At 48.2% G+C, this 15,527-nt stretch overlaps 5 protein-coding genes and 4 non-coding genes across 9 annotated transcripts; 6 read left to right on the forward strand and 3 right to left on the reverse strand.

The window, feature by feature from the left end:
* Positions 1-145: 145 nt before the first annotated feature.
* On the forward strand, positions 146-1,102 carry BABINDRAFT_169147 (uncharacterized protein; the record flags this gene model as incomplete). Its single annotated transcript, XM_019130633.1, has 1 exon — positions 146-1,102. The coding sequence occupies one exon, from the start codon at positions 146-148 to the stop codon at positions 1,100-1,102; it is 957 nt and encodes a 318-aa protein (XP_018982875.1).
* Positions 1,103-1,350: 248 nt separating this feature from the next.
* INP51 (phosphoinositide 5-phosphatase) lies at positions 1,351-4,389 on the reverse strand (the record flags this gene model as incomplete). The annotated part of the gene is made up of 1 exon (XM_019132026.1): positions 1,351-4,389. The coding sequence occupies one exon, from the start codon at positions 4,387-4,389 to the stop codon at positions 1,351-1,353; it is 3,039 nt and encodes a 1,012-aa protein (XP_018982876.1).
* Positions 4,390-5,209: 820 nt separating this feature from the next.
* BABINDRAFT_t349 lies at positions 5,210-5,282 on the reverse strand. The gene has a single exon. It is a non-coding gene; the product is annotated as a tRNA-Ala (tRNA).
* A 3,260-nt stretch (positions 5,283-8,542) lies between these two features.
* On the forward strand, positions 8,543-10,042 carry BABINDRAFT_41397 (uncharacterized protein; the record flags this gene model as incomplete). The annotated part of the gene is made up of 1 exon (XM_019132025.1): positions 8,543-10,042. One exon carries the CDS (start codon positions 8,543-8,545, stop codon positions 10,040-10,042), a length of 1,500 nt encoding a protein of 499 aa, XP_018982877.1.
* A 146-nt stretch (positions 10,043-10,188) lies between these two features.
* BABINDRAFT_t348 lies at positions 10,189-10,261 on the reverse strand. Its single transcript has one exon. It is a non-coding gene; the product is annotated as a tRNA-Ala (tRNA).
* A 526-nt stretch (positions 10,262-10,787) lies between these two features.
* BABINDRAFT_t346 lies at positions 10,788-10,860 on the forward strand. The gene has a single exon. It is a non-coding gene; the product is annotated as a tRNA-Ala (tRNA).
* Positions 10,861-11,753: 893 nt separating this feature from the next.
* Positions 11,754-12,725, forward strand: GLO1 (lactoylglutathione lyase; the record flags this gene model as incomplete). Its single annotated transcript, XM_019130634.1, has 1 exon — positions 11,754-12,725. One exon carries the CDS (start codon positions 11,754-11,756, stop codon positions 12,723-12,725), a length of 972 nt encoding a protein of 323 aa, XP_018982878.1.
* Positions 12,726-13,514: 789 nt separating this feature from the next.
* On the forward strand, positions 13,515-15,309 carry BABINDRAFT_67329 (uncharacterized protein). Its single transcript, XM_019132502.1, has 2 exons — positions 13,515-13,602; positions 13,649-15,309. The coding sequence occupies exons 1-2, from the start codon at positions 13,535-13,537 to the stop codon at positions 14,985-14,987; spliced, it is 1,407 nt and encodes a 468-aa protein (XP_018982879.1). The 5' UTR covers positions 13,515-13,534; the 3' UTR covers positions 14,988-15,309.
* A 112-nt stretch (positions 15,310-15,421) lies between these two features.
* BABINDRAFT_t347 lies at positions 15,422-15,493 on the forward strand. Its single transcript has one exon. It is a non-coding gene; the product is annotated as a tRNA-Met (tRNA).
* Positions 15,494-15,527: the final 34 nt, after the last annotated feature.

Genomic DNA, 15,527 nt, shown 5'->3' on the forward strand with positions numbered 1-15,527 from the left:
TGGACAGAACCTTAGACTTGTCAACGGCCAGTCCTGTATGCTTATCAGAGCAACCTTGTCCTGCAGCTTCATTTTATTGCATATGCGGGCAGTCATCTGAAAGCACCAGCCTCCTTCCTCCTTCCCATTAAGCAACCACTCTACCATGTACATCCCAGATTTAGTGTCATCCTTGTTATTCACCCTGCAAGCCCTCTTTAGGCTTCCGACCCCTTTGGAAAATGCCGCGTCGCTTCCCGACTCGCAGCTCCCCTTGGTGATATGGCACGGATTGGGCGACACCTACAACTCTGACTCCATGCAAGGCGTTATAGACGTAATCCATAGGGAGATTCCAAACTTATACGTCCACTCGGTGTACGTAAACGAAGATGGAGGCAAGGATGAAGAAGCTGGCTTCTTTGGCGATGCCAGTGCCCAGATCGAGCTTGTGTGTCAGCAGCTACTTAACGATACTAAGCTTTCCAGAGGCTTCAACGCCATCGGATTTTCCCAGGGCGGTTTGTTTTTGCGAGCTGTTTTGGAAAAATGTGGCCCAGAAAGTACTGCTGACGGAAGTGATACCATTAGCATCAAAAACCTCATCACGTTTGGGTCGCCCCATTTAGGTGTTTCGGACTTGCCCACGCCCGCGTGTGGCTCCTTTGATTGGGCCTGTCGCCAGAGAAACAGATTGTTAAAGTCGCAGGTCTGGAATTCCAGAGTGCAACACCAGGTTGTTCCAGCACAGTACTTCCGTGCGTTCAACGAAAACTACGAAAAGTACTTGGAAAACTCCCGCTTCTTGGTGTTTGTGAACAACGAGGTGGAGCACGAGAAAACGGATACGTTCCGTGCTAACTTTGGCACATTGAACAACCTTGTGCTCGTACAGTTTGCAAACGATACAGTGTTGGTGCCTAAGGAGTCGGCGTGGTTTATGGGCGACAGGGATGAGGAAAACCAGCTCTACGCGTTTGACAAGACACCAATCTATGTGGATAATCTCGTTGGGTTGAAGAAGTTGCACCTAGAAAGCAGAATCCAGTTTCACGTGACTGAGGGCGAGCATATGCGTATTGGTGATGATTTCTTGATTGAGATTGCCAGAAAGTATTTATGATATATCAAAACAGTATATTCTGCTCAAATGGAGGCTGAACGTGGCGCACTAACCTTGGCCAATCCGTAGCTCAGAGATCCATGCCTTTGAAAGAACGGTCAGCCATTACGTTATTCTAAAATACCCGCCAACAAAGCTTGTAATGTTGTCACAAGTTACAACCCGTAGTGCTTTATATGTCCCAGTGTATATTTTAACTTCGTAACTTTCGGTGCATATACAAAAACAGAGCTCAGTCATCAACAAATCTATAAGCATACACCTTTCTCCACATAAGCTTCCTTCCACTCATTCCGAGAAATAAACACTGGCGGCTGTTCGGCTCCACCTTCCACGTCAAACGGATTGATACTCAACTCCGGGTTGAGGACTAAGTCATCAGTGGGGCCGTCCACGAGACATACCTTCGCAAACATGCCGCCCTCGAGCCACCACTTACGGGAGTCAGAGCTTGGCGGCGGAAGCCCACTGACAGGCAAGGTCGTCAACTCATTGAGTTGTTTGTTAAAGTACAACGCGTCTAGCGTTGTCTTTGCCACCTCCAAGCGGCGTTGCTCGTAGAGCTGTTTCGCGAGCTCTTGCTTCACCGTGTGGTCAATGACCTTCACCTGGGCCTTGAACCCCCCATAAATGGGTTTATGGTCCGAGAAGCAGATTTCCGGCACCGAGTTGTACGAAAGCTGCTGCAACTCGTTTCCGTTACGGGTCAAGGTCACGATTCTGTCGCACCAGGCGGGGACCCTGCCCTTCTCTGATGTGTCGTAGTTACCTGTACCCTTGTCAAACTTGTACGTCGGGGCAAACTTGATCTCGGCTTCGTTGAAATACGGAAACGACTCACCAGCCGTCATCTGGAGTCCGAGCTGGTCGTGCTCGAAGAGCTCGCCGTATCGCGCCTGTTTTACCATCGGCTTGACCTCTTCGCTTCCGAGCAGAATGCGGTAGTTTAAGTCACCAAACCACATGACCACGTCGTGGTCCTTAATGCGCTTGTTGCGGGAAAACTTGAGCCCGCGGGCCAAGGACTTGTAGTCTACATGTCGTTCCTCCACGTTGTTCAACCCTGCGGCGAGATGCGAACTGATGAAGCAGAAATTGGTGCCGCTGAATTTGAAGCTGACCCCGACCCCACCTTTGTTTGCACTCATACCCCCAAACCCAGTCTTCCGGACCCGCCCCTCGATGTTGGTGATGCGGTCAATCCGTGTGGACTTGACAAACAACAAGAGGAGAATCCCACCGAGCTGGCCGTCCCAGAGCAATACGTACTTCTTTCCGTCCCTGAACTGGCTGTTGAGGGTGGTTTGGATTTTTTTCTTCCAGAAGTTGCGGTTGCTTGCGTCCGTGTTGAGCATCTTTCCCGGTTTCAACTCCACAATTTCCTGGAACCCCAACGCGTAGATATCCGCAGCCGTGTCGAACTTGCCACTATCAAAGCCGCTGCTTTCGGGGAACAACCAGCCGGAGAGGTTTTCCTCGGGCTGGGCCGCGTTTACGTTGAACGACCCTACAAACACACCGATCTCCTTGCGCGAGATGAAAAGCTTCTCCCTCTTCTCCAACTCGGAAGTAACGTAGTCGTGGATGGGATCGTGTAGTGTCACCTCGTACTGGTCATTCAAGCGACCGAGGAGCTTCTCCACCACAAAGTAGTGCCGTGTCTTCAGCGAGTGGTCCGTAACCGGGTTGAGGAGATATTTCTTGGCCATTGTGCCGACGATCCCGGCCTTGTGGGCCTGGGGGGCCGCACCCTTGGCGCTTCGACCATCGCTTGACGGAACCATGTAGTTAGTGCTGATGCGATACAACTCGGCGGCGTTGCTGGCCCAGATTTTTTCCAATACCCTCCACACAGAGGAGGCAAGGGACCCCGGACTGTACGAGACGTTGATGCTGAGGTCGCGCAAGGCGAGTTCGAACACGGTTTTGGCAATGGCGTGCTCCACTAAGTGGACCTTCTCCGAGTCGTGGCAGTTGATGCGGAACACCCCGAGCTGCTTCCCGATGTAGGCCTCCTTCGTGGCGTCGTAGAAAAAGGCGCCAAAGTCCACGATGGATTTGTCAAACTGGTCCACGATGCGCTTTTCAAGCATGGACGACGTGCACTTGGAGATGAGTCGCCGCAGGAGATCCAAGTCGGTGTAGGAGACCGGTATCGGTGAGGTGCGTTTGAATGCGAGAGCACTGCGGCGGTACTGCGCCGACAAGTCCTGCTGCACGGTCTTTTTGGAGGTTCCCGAGACGTTGAGCACATGGATTTCACCGTATTGTGACTGCAAAAGGTCGAGGTGCGAGTTGAATGCATGTTGCACCACCTCCGGTGGCCGCGGAAACGTCGCTCCGCCGGAACCCATCACCGTCTTGGGCGAAGCGAGCTCGTGAATCAAGGGATAGTCGCCCTGGACCACCACATACGAGAAACAGTGCTCTTTCAGGTGGTAGATGACCTCTGTTTCCACAAAACCCGCGCAGTTTCCCATCTCGTCCATCCCGTGCGGCCCGTAGAGCGCACCTTGCTTCATACAGCTCTGTTTGGAAATGAGCGTGAGCAAGCCCGCAGAGTTGCCCACATCGGAAATGGACGCGGTTTGCACGAACCCACGGGTGATGATGACTAAAAAGCCGGAGGCGTCAAAGATTTCGCGCTCGGTTGACGAGAGGCGTGAACGATACGAGATGAGCTGGTCCACCATGAAGCGGTTCCACATGAACCGTCGGAAGTAGTCGTTTCCGTCGGCGATGATCTTAAACTCGGTGTTCATGCCACGCTCTTGGTAGTTTGACGTGATGTCAAACTGCAGCGAGTAGTAGAACGAGCCTGACGACAAGAGCTTTGTGACGGCCTGGCACGGGTAGTGGCTGGTGTCCGGTGCATTGGCATCTTTGGGGTACTGGCTGATATGATCCCATTGGCTCGAGTCTAGGCAGAGAAACTCAACCTCATTGATGACGTTGATGGTCTGGGTTGGGTTTATGCTCCCCGCGTGCGCTTTTTTCGTCACAAACCCCAAGAAAATGTGGTTTTTGAGCGGCAAGAGCCCGAGAAAGCCCGTGATGGAGGTAGCCCCGGAACGCGCTCCGGTGATGTCCTTGAAGTCTTGTAGCGGGAGGGATGATACCGGTACGAATTCTATCAAGCACCTGGGCTTGGGCTTGGAAAACGTTTTAGCGAGCTTGTGTTTCTCGCGGGAGGTGAGAGGCGGCGGCGGTGGACACACAAAGATGAGTGCATAGTCATTCGCCACAAGTGCAAGTGTGCGCGGTTTCTCCTTGAGATATAGCTTCATGGGGAGGTGGTTACAAAGCAAGTGGTATTGTTAATGAAGAGCGGAAGAGAGAAGAGAGAAACGTTTGTGCACATCACTGGCTCGCCGGTTATACAGCCTGCAGCCATAATAAATACTGCACAGGCTATTTTTGGCACGTGATATACCGAGTTATATCTTGTAGCACGACTGAGTTTTAATGGGCTTGAAAAGGGAGATGTGTGGAATGAATAATAATTGGGGTGGGGAGAATTATACACAGAAGGAAAAGGGACAAGTAAAACGAAAATCTTTTTCGTTAGTTTGTTGGGGGTGTATTTATACATTTTTCCAGGTCTGACGTCATGCTTATGGATAAGACCCTGTACAAGATCAAGTCTCGACCGTCAGAGATAGGGCTTGAATTTAAGACGTGGGAATAGTTATTCAGTTGTTTTAATAGTTTAAAGGCTTTTGTGTTCTTCCTCTTTGGGTCTGATAAATCTCCTAGCTACCAGTACTTTTCTTGTAGGCCCTGTAGTATATCTAGGTAGTGATGATATAATCGAGTAGAGTTGATTGATCATTATATCTAAGCTAGATATACAAGGAGACATTCAGTCGGTCTTCATATAGATTGGCTGGTGAAGCTATGTCTCACCTAAGATGAGACGCCTGTAGCCTCATTTAGAACGAGGCACATGTAGCGCCTTTACTACAGGCTCCATTTTCTACGTTAGACTGAATCCCGGGCACTCCTCCGTACTACAATTTCCCTGGCTTTTCCAACTACACGTATCAGACGGGAAAGAAATAACCTGGTCTTCCCAGCAAGTGCAGGTTTGAAAATGTTAAAAATCAATGGAGGCGTCAGGAGTCGAACCCGAGACCTTCCACATGCGAAGCAGACGCGCTACCAACTGCGCCACACCCCCATTATTAACCAATAGTGTTTATATACCAGTTTTTGTTTAATAGAAATATGTTCACCTTCAGAAACATCCGCCCGCAATGACCAGAAAAAATAGTTCTTTGGAAATAGCTCCTTCTGCTTCACCCCAGCTCTCGGCTTTAACAAAAAAAGTCTTGTTGAAATATGTCCCTGCGCATATTTGACGTTACGGGATTGTTTAAATGTCTGTGTAAGGAAATGCCATACTCACCTTTGTCAAATGATGACTCAGAGGTGATTTCAGGATAATCAAAAGCAACTTTACTGGAAGAAACAATTAGCCATAAAGAGGAATACAATTCCAGCATTCCTGTTATCCTTAGTATAATTAACGAATATACATAATCTATTTACATGTCCAGGGCTCTGTTATCTTACCAAAGGACAAGTAGATTTTTATGAGTAGTCATTATTAATTATCGCTGTAGACATCAACATTTCTCACGTTGAGAACTATGCCGGAATTCCATCCATACTTGGAGAGTAAATCGATTTAGGAATCAGAACTTTACCGTCATTATTGAAAACTTCGAAACTCGCTTTGCCGCCTTACTTACAACAAGAAGACACTTTCGATACCCGCGGGCATCGTATTAACCGATGAATTAGGACAGATTTCTAGAAAGAACAGGGACTATTTAGGAGTCGTCAGGGTGGAGAGTCATTCTCTGATTTAGTACCGGTCCACGGATACTATTAACCGCCCGGGGGCTATTCTTTCTGATGGATCCTTTTCTCATAAGGGTAGGCACTGAGGAAACTAAAGTGTGGAAGGGTCTGAGTTTTAGAAGAATACAAAGGAATAGTTGAGAGCTTGGTTGCTGATCATAGTCTGGGAGGTTTGTACTCTGCCTCATTAAACTGCTAAGGCCAACTACTCTACCGTTGCCAACACTGTTGATAAAAAGAGAGGTTTTCAGCAGTGGAATGCTTGGGGGCATGTATCCCCCACTATAAGTTATCATCTCACATTCATGATGATGTATATTGGGTGAGCACCATGTCCTATACTTGGGCCTTTTGTTCCCAGCTCTGGAACCAATTTAGGTTGCTTTTCACTGGAATTTTTGTGCTGGGTTCTCAGTGGGTTGTCCCAGCTCATATTTCCCCAAGAATAACCTCAAAGGTGCGATCACATTAATAATTCCAAAGACATGCTCAGTCAGCAAGAAAAACATGCGGTGAGCCACGAGGTGACAAGTTCATGAGACGGGACGGACCAACAGGGTGGGCGTACACAAGACATTCACAATGGTTGGACTACTGACCCAGTGCAAATAGCTGGCCTGACTGTGCCTATTGGCCAGAATAGCCCAAAACCAGATCAGACTTCAACTTGCATATATGCCTCAACTATTCCTAGCTAATTTCTCGAACAAAAACCAGGATCCGACTATTTCCGGTTTCACGGCTCGCTTGTCCTACCTCCCAAAAAGGAACGGTGCGCTTATAGGGATCTTGCCTTATGCCCGTTAATGTATTACAGGTTTGCAACCAGGATTAACGCACTTCGAGGAGGAAAAGCGAAGCTAAAGCCAAGCGGCCCATAAGAGAGCATCGCGAAAGTTTAAACCACAAAACAGCCTGGGTTCCCCACCCATAACTCCGATGCTAAAGTTTGCAGGACATTCCTCTGAAGCTCCGTATCGTCTGCCGAAATGAAGCTTTCAAATTAGAGCGTATCAGCAGAGCCTTGGTGTGCCGTTTTAGTCACATGGCCACCGAATAAGGATTTGGCCATAGTCCACGATGGAGGGACTTTTACTCTCTGACATTCCATTATGCTAGTCGAGAGCCATTCCATGGAGCTACGACACGCCCTCTTAGAACACATGAAACAAGGAGCAACGATTTCCTACTGTAAATGATTAGACACTAGCAGCAGGGAGAGAAATCCCCTGCCGGACGGAGACTATCGGGTATTCAGGAGTTGTCTTTTATCGGGCCATAATTGTTGGGCGCTTGAAAAAAATAAAGAATAATAAGCCTTCCCATCTTCATGGCGACTATTTTAACCATCGGGTCACTGTGGACCAGTCGGCCTGGGATCTATAACTCGCTCCACAGCAGGGTTGGGAGGTCTGATTTCCATCTAGACGGCCGAAATCGGATCGGACTAGGCAAAGCGGGGACATGGCACGTGAGCCGCAGTACGTTATCGTAGTGCCAGGGTCTGTCCGTTAAATGGGGGGCCCCGTCGTGGATGGAAATATTACCGGGATTTGTCTTACGGCGCTCTGGTATATTTGTCAAGTTGGGGAACTGAAGGCTGTCGGGTGGGCAGTGACGGGGGTTTTTCGACCCGATATAACCTGAGTCGGGCTACGATTCCGACCATTCTGAGAGCTACCGGGCTGACTCACCGGGACGCATACGAGGTTCTTTACCCTGTATATCTGTAGATAAACAGGCTAGGAAAATTAATATATTAAATGCAAAACCTGAAATTAATGAACTGATATACAATTGCAAAATGGCAGTTTGAATATGGCTTATTTACATTCTGTTGAATGGCTAAGCTTTGGCGAAAACATGGACGCGTGATTGAATAGCCGTGATCGAATCTATGTACAGGAGCCTCCCAGCTCTACCCGGTTGTAACCCTCTCGGCTCCGGTTAAGTCGGAAACCGTAACCGGAAAGCATCTGTACGGCAATTCGATATTCCCGCAGGGATACACGTGACCGTGGTACGGTACAAGTGACCTCATCTCGATAGAAGCTCTTGGTGGCACTCCACGCATGACGCCTCTGCATCTTCCGATGCTTTAGTTTCTCCGTTGCTTCGTAAGCCTATGCGGCCAAGCATGCGGGTGGTCACTCACTGAGCGATTGCCGATACACGGCTATGGTTTATGCACGCGGCAAGAAGGAGCTCAAACTTAACGTGGGAATCAAGGCGTCGGTGAAAATGCTTACGTTTGGGGTGTTTCTCCGTTTATGCAATGCTACATAATCAAAGAACTCGGGAAACGGACTATTTTTACCTGTCCACCTTGAACTAGCGCCCTACCCTGCTCCACCCGCATTCTCCCCGCATCGATGACTGGTCCTGCATTGGGCCTCAAGAGGGAATGGCAAGGCTTGCCACAGCTTCCACAATTGACGACCGAAAAAGCGATCGTCGTATAAATACAGCAAAATACCCCCTGTTATAGTGAGGAGGGATTACAGCTTTACAACCATTCACAAACTAAACATGACAGTCCTCGACCTGACTCGTCCACCCCCGGCGGATGAACCGATGCAGGCCCCCAAACTCGATTCCGTCACTATCAAAAACTACCTCAAAACCCGGTTCACTCTGTTGTTACCGACAAGCGAACAGTTGCGTGCTAGCAAACATAACCTCAACCCATTCCGCCCATTGGGCCAACTTACCAGAAAGAACTGGTCCTTTTTTGGGGTTGCCCTCTGTGCGTGGACGTGGGATTCGTTTGACTTTTTTTCCGTGTCCTTGAATGCCAGTGCCATTGCCAAATCGTTGGACGTGTCGGTTAAGGATATCACTTGGGGTATCACACTTGTTCTTATGCTCAGATCTGTGGGTTCTATTGCGTTTGGTTTATGGGGTGATAGATACGGTAGCAAGTACCCCTTGATCACCTGCTTGGGCATATTGATTGTTATCCAAATCGGTACTGGTTTCATCAACAGCTATAAGCAATTTTTGGGAGTTAGAGCGATATTTGGGATTGCGATGGGGGGTATTTACGGCAATGCTGCCAGTTGTGCTCTTGACGATTGCCCAGTCGATGCCAAGGGTATTATCTCGGGTATGTTTCAGGAAGCATACGCGTTGGGATATCTCTTGGCTGTGGTTTTCCAAAGAGCCATTGTGGACAATTCACCAAAGGGGTGGAGAGCCATTTTCTGGTTCAGTGCGGGTCCGCCGGTGTTATTCATTGCCTGGAGGTTATCTCTCCCCCAGACTGACGCATTCATCAGAAAGATGGAGGTCGAGGAGAACGAAGGCGTGGAAGGATCCAAGTTTTGGAAGAATGCAAAGGAGTCGCTTAGAACTCAGTGGTTGATGTTTGTCTATTTGGTGTTGTTGATGGCGGGGTTCAACTTTAGTTCTCACGGCTCCCAGGATTTGTATCCTACGTTGTTAACCAAGCAGCTTGGGTATGGCGATAATCGTTCTACTGTCACCAACTCGGTGGCCAACCTCGGCGCTATCGCCGGTGGTGTTGTTGTGGGCCATGCATCCTCCTTCCTCGGGCGTCGCTTGTCCATCATGATCTCTTGTGTTTTGGGTGGTGCCATGATCTATCCTTGGGCCTTTATCCGTAACTCTGGAATCAACGCTGGTGTCTTTTTCTTGCAGTTCTTTGTGCAGGGAGCTTGGGGTGTCGTCCCAGCCCATATTTCCTCCTTGGCCGACCCTAAGTGGAGATCGTTCATCGTGGGTACCTCTTACCAATTAGGTAACTTGGCTTCGTCCGCGTCTTCTACGATCGAAGCCACCATCGGTGAACGATTCCCGCTCTATGATGCAAACGGAGTGGCGAGGCCAGGTGTCTACAACTATGCCAAGGTGATGGCTATTCTCATGGGCTGTGTGTTCGGCTATCTTTTGCTTATTACCTTCATAGGACCTGAGAAGCGTGAAATAGTGGGGATAGCCCACATGGATGACTCCGACGATTATGATGTTGCCAGTTTACAATACAAGGACGAGGCGGAGAACGTGGAACATGTTCACGATGTGGAAAGTCAGAGAGTCAAAGCTCCAAATTAGGTTATCGGTATAGTGTACTAAAGGAATATTATTGTCCTAATCTGTTTCTAGGAAGTAGGTATTCATAGTCTATTCTGTTGAGTGTAAGGTATTCATTGGCAGGTTTCCCTGACCGAAGAGAGTGAGGGTCCAAGAATAAAAAGCAATGGAGGCGTCAGGAGTCGAACCCGAGACCTTCCACATGCGAAGCAGACGCGCTACCAACTGCGCCACACCCCCATTATTTATAGATTTTAATTTGTTGTTTTTGTTCGAAAAGATACATTCCTGTCTTTTTTTATCAGTCCGTCTTGATGCTAAGTAAGCGCGGTAGATATTCTAAACATGTTGAAATCTGTTCGTGTGCACATCTGACGTCGTAAGACCGTGTGATGTCTGTTAGAAGAATTTCATATAGTGCCTTAAAATGAGCATTAAATAATGTCTCAGGAGTGACTTCAGTATAATCAAAAGCTATTTTACTGAGGGAATCGAAACTTTATAGAAGAGCACATGGAGTCCTCACTTGTCCTTGGTGTTAGAGTTAACGGACATAAAATATTTAAATATTCATGACGTTGTTATCCTACCAAAGGATAAGTAGTTTATTAACCATTAACTATTATTTATTACCGTTGGCGCCAACATTATTCAACGGCAGATTGCTAAAAATTGACAAACACACGAGGTAAAATCGGCTCATTTCTAGGTCAAGAATCTAGACTTCCATGGATGATTATTTATAATGACTGAAATGGCATATAATGGGGGTGTGGCGCAGTTGGTAGCGCGTCTGCTTCGCATGTGGAAGGTCTCGGGTTCGACTCCTGACGCCTCCATTGCTTTTTATTCTTAGACCTGGAACTGTCTAAGATATGTCGGACCAAATGGTTGGAAGGCCGACAAGGACACGCCCTGGTACCTGATTAAGGAACCGATCTCTTGAGGGTCGGTTTAACCTTAGATGTTAAAAGTGTTTGGCTTACTTTCGAGGTCAGGCTAACTATTTCTCCTCATTGTCAACGTAATCCACCTACTATACACCATCTGATCTACGTAATCCGCTTCATTGATTTTCCCACTTTGTTGATTTTCTCACTTCATTAGCGGTCTCTATCTTGGCGTTATACACATCTGATTTCTTAGCTCCACATTCATCATATACGAGAAGCCTCCCATCAATGATTTCTTCAACGGAAAACGCAGAGGTAGCTACCCAATTGGTAGGTACCAACAATGTTCAACCCCCATCCAGGACCAGCCAAGGCGCAAATGCTTGTCCGTAAAAGCAAGGAACTCCAGAGCTACAACCGTATCAATTGAACTGGGCATAACAATATCCTGGTGCTCGAATCTGCCTATAAAACGTCTTTTATTTGCCATTACCGCGTTGTAAAATACGCAGTATCATTGCACCGAAGAGGCGAGACTCTGCCGGAATACCGTCAAAGCCAGCCAGGACTAGGTGGTATTATTCATGGTGCCGCATGGCATACATACGGCTCTGTCCTCGTAATTCGTACATTGTGCCGATCTAACCGTGTCATGGAGCTAGCCACGTGCCAACGGTGCATTGCTTATAAATAGCTCGGAGTTGTTAGTCAGGCGGCTCCGAGGGTTGCTTTTGTCACGTGAGCATTCCCCCCATTCGCGGAGAGGTTCTTTGGCCTATTTAAGAAGCGTCTATCCACTTAACTTTTATTCATATCCTCATTCTCCATTCATACCAGTCATGCCATCTATTGACACTTCCTTCCAAAACAACCACACGTGTCTCCGGATCAAGGACCCTAAGGTGTCCGTTCCGTTCTACGAGGAACACTTTGGGATGACGTTGATCAAAAAGGTCGACTTCCCTGAAAAGAAGTTCTCGTTGTACATGATGTGTATTGATGCCGACGAATCTACCAACTGGGCAGCTAAGACCGGGGTATTAGAGTTGTGTCACAACCACGGGTCTGAGTCTGATGACAGCTTCAAGATCAACAGCGGTAATGGTGAAACGTTGAGAGGGTTCGGCCACATCTGCTTCTCTGTGGACAACCTCGAGGTGTACTGCAAGAAGTTGGAAGCCAAGGGTGTAAAGTTCCAGAAGAAGGTCAGTGATGGGAGACAGAAGAATATTGCGTTTGCGTTGGACCCTAACGGCTACTGGGTGGAGTTGATCGAGCATGGTTTTGCTAAGGTTGAGGGAAAGTCCGAGGTCAGCTCCGCCGTCTTTAACCACACAATGGTGAGAGTCAAAGACCCTAAGAAGTCGCTTGACTTCTACACCAAGGTGCTTGGGTTCAAGTTGTTTAGCACCCGTGTCCACGAGGGAGCCAAGTTTACCCTCTACTTCTTGGGCTACGATCATGACGATGCCTACGTGGAGAACACCGAGGATCACGGGAACCAGGCTCGCCGTATTTCCGTGCTCGAATTGACCCACAACTGGGGTACCGAGTCTGATGACACGTTTGAGGGCTATCACAACGGTAACTCAGGCGACTACACCGGGTACGGTCATATCTGTGTTTCGTGCGATGACCCTAAAAAGTTCTGTGCCGAGGTTGAGGCCGAGTTTCCAGCGGTTTCCTGGGGCTTGAAGTATGACCAGGGGTTTATTAAGAAAATTGCGTTTATCAATGACCCAGATGGATACTCTATCGAGGTCATTCCAACTACCTTATTGCAGCAAGCCCCATGTTGCGCTCACGAGTAAGTATGGAGTTAGTAATTTGATAGAGAAGGCGAGATTACTAATTTTATGCTAGTCTGAACTTGTAGGATGATACATTATCTTTTATTGGGTAGGGTGCCCGGGACAAGCCTCTGAGAAGGGAGGCTATAAATCGGGAGACGCTCTCAATGAAATTATATGGATATCTCAGATTTAATTTAGCGCACATTCTTTAATATAATTATTTATACCTTTAATCCCGTAAGTGACGATATTTGCTTGACAGGAGAGGTCGCAACGTGGGGTATATCTGAAGGACTACGTCACATATGGTCTGGGGTAATTCGCCACATTTAGTACTTCCGCCCTAGCTCTTCCCTCTCCTTTTATGACTGAAACCTACTCCCTGTTTTTTACCTTCCTCCAATCTTATATGTAACCCACTAGGAGGTGATACTACCTTCTTCCCTCTTTCACCCCTCAGAAATCCTCCACCAATCCGTAACCCGTTTACATATATATATAGTTCTAACTATCCACAAGGAATGTAACACCGCAATCCATTATATTGTAAATCTAAGCTTGAAAACTAAGCCAAATCTACATATTCCAAGCCTGCTTTTAACATGTTTATATCTCGTCTGGCCATCTCCTCTGTTAGGCCTCTACCCCGCCGCTACGCGTGCCTCGGCTTTCTCGTAGACATTTGCACGTGCGTTTTAACCGCATCAATACACTCGCCCCATGTCCGTTACCAGACACTTTCTGCTTTCCTAGCCACTACAACTTATCTTCATTTGAATCTTCTTCTTCATCCGACTCCGCACGCTGAATAACACCCTACACTTACCATGTATGCTCTAGCAAAGCCCCAGAGCTCGGTATGGGCCCGGTTCATCATTGACCGGCTCTTGAAGTCGTGAGTATGTTTTGCACGCTCTCTAAGCACGCTCTAACACCCCTAGCCCCTCAAAGGCATTTGCCATTGCGTTCATCTACGTGACGCTTCCCAAGTTCTTGGCCAAAATTTATCAGAGCGCCCGACTGAAAGAGTCCAAGGGGCTTCTCTCGGCGTTACTCAAGATCCTGGCAAACGCGTTGCACCCGGGAAAGTTCCCCATGTTCGCTACCAAGCTTGTGCTAGGGATCAATGTATTGGAGCCGTTCTTTTCCCGTGTGCTCCCGGGACAAAAATACAAACGCGTGGTACCATTTGCGTCTGCGTTACTCGCCAGCTTGGCCTCCTCGCTTCTCACCTTCCCGGACTACCAGCACCACATTATCAGTAAAAACCGGTTCTATACCCTCGATATGACCCTCTTGCTCTTTGTCAGAGCCACAGACACGGTCTTGTCAACAATTCTTGCACCGCACACCCCAGCATGGATGTACCACTTCAATGACGTAATCTTCTTCAACGCGTGCACGAGCGTCATCATGTTCTGTTGGTTCTACTACCCAGAGCGCTTGCCACCGCTGTATCGTGACTGGATCACCTCCGCTGCCAACATGGACAACGGCTTGGTGAAGGCGCTCAACATGTTGCATCACGAGAAGATCCGGTATGGCGAGTGCTCACCAAACGGAGAGGAGCGAGTCTTGGTGGAGGCGGCAGAAAAGTTTGGTATGCACCCCGACGTGGGCGACCTTTCCAAGACCATACCCATCCCGTGTGCCTTGGTACACAGCAACATTTCCGACAGCTGTGAGGTGAATGCACTCTGGCGCTTCGCACGGGGGCTCCGCTTTGGCCTTTCCTTGTATATGCCGTTGAACGCGTTGATTTTCGGGATAAAGTTGGCCATGAACCCTAAGAACCGCTCGCGGAAGCTGATGATCACCAATATTATCCGCAGTATCCAGTCTTCCCTCAGATCGTCCTCCTTCTTGGCAACCTTTATCGCGTTGAACTGGTACGGTGTGTGTCTCGTGCGGACCCGGTTGGGCCCTAGGTTCTTGACTCCATACTTTGGCATCAGCTACAAGAAGTTTGACTCCTTGTACGCCGTTGCCTGTGGCTCCTTCATTGCCGGACTCAGTAGTATTGTGGAGAGGAAGCAGCGTCAGAAGGAGTTGGCGTTGTTCTGTGCTCCAAAGGCGTTGAGCGCCTTGCTTCCGCCAATACTGAAGCCGCAGTTTGACCTTGGGGACCGGGAAACGAAGGAACCGGTGGACAACAAGGCTGAACTCGAGATCGAGGCCCTTGTATTTAGCTTTAGTTTTGCGGTATTGGTCGCCTTCAGCAAGCAGAACCCGGAGAAGATTAGAGGGATTTTCGGCAAAGGGTTGCAGCAGGTTTTTTGAAAACGATTATAGTGTGATAGATGTCTCTGTGCGACGGGAAACTTGCGGAGCGTAAGAAAGGCTGTAGTAGACGGGTACCCACCAGCGTGCATCCATTCCACCCTCTTATACGGCTAGTGCAGTTTTAGTCGCGCATAAGGGAGAGTGGATGGGCCAGTGAAGGAGGCTTTCTTTCAATAACTCTAGATGTTGGTAGCTACGGCTCTCAATCTCTTGTGATGAGTTTATTATAAAACGCTATGTCCAGCTACATGTACAGGTGAAATACCGCAGCTATAGTTCTACTAATACTGATTTAATTATAATATCAATATTAATTGGCATTTAGAAACTAAATATCGAAGATTAAGAAACGGTTAATCACAAGCATATACAGACCTTTGTTTTGTTTCTCCGTCGTATGACTAATTGGACAGGTTCGATGTTATTGCAGCAGCGCTGTGGCGCAGTGGAAGCGCGCAGGGCTCATAACCCTGATGTCCTCGGATCGAAACCGAGCAGCGCTATTCAATTTTTTTTTACGCCCTATGGCCAAATTCT

Source organism: Babjeviella inositovora (assembly GCF_001661335.1).
Source record: "Babjeviella inositovora NRRL Y-12698 unplaced genomic scaffold BABINscaffold_15, whole genome shotgun sequence".
Taxonomy (NCBI): Eukaryota; Fungi; Ascomycota; class Pichiomycetes; order Serinales; genus Babjeviella; species Babjeviella inositovora.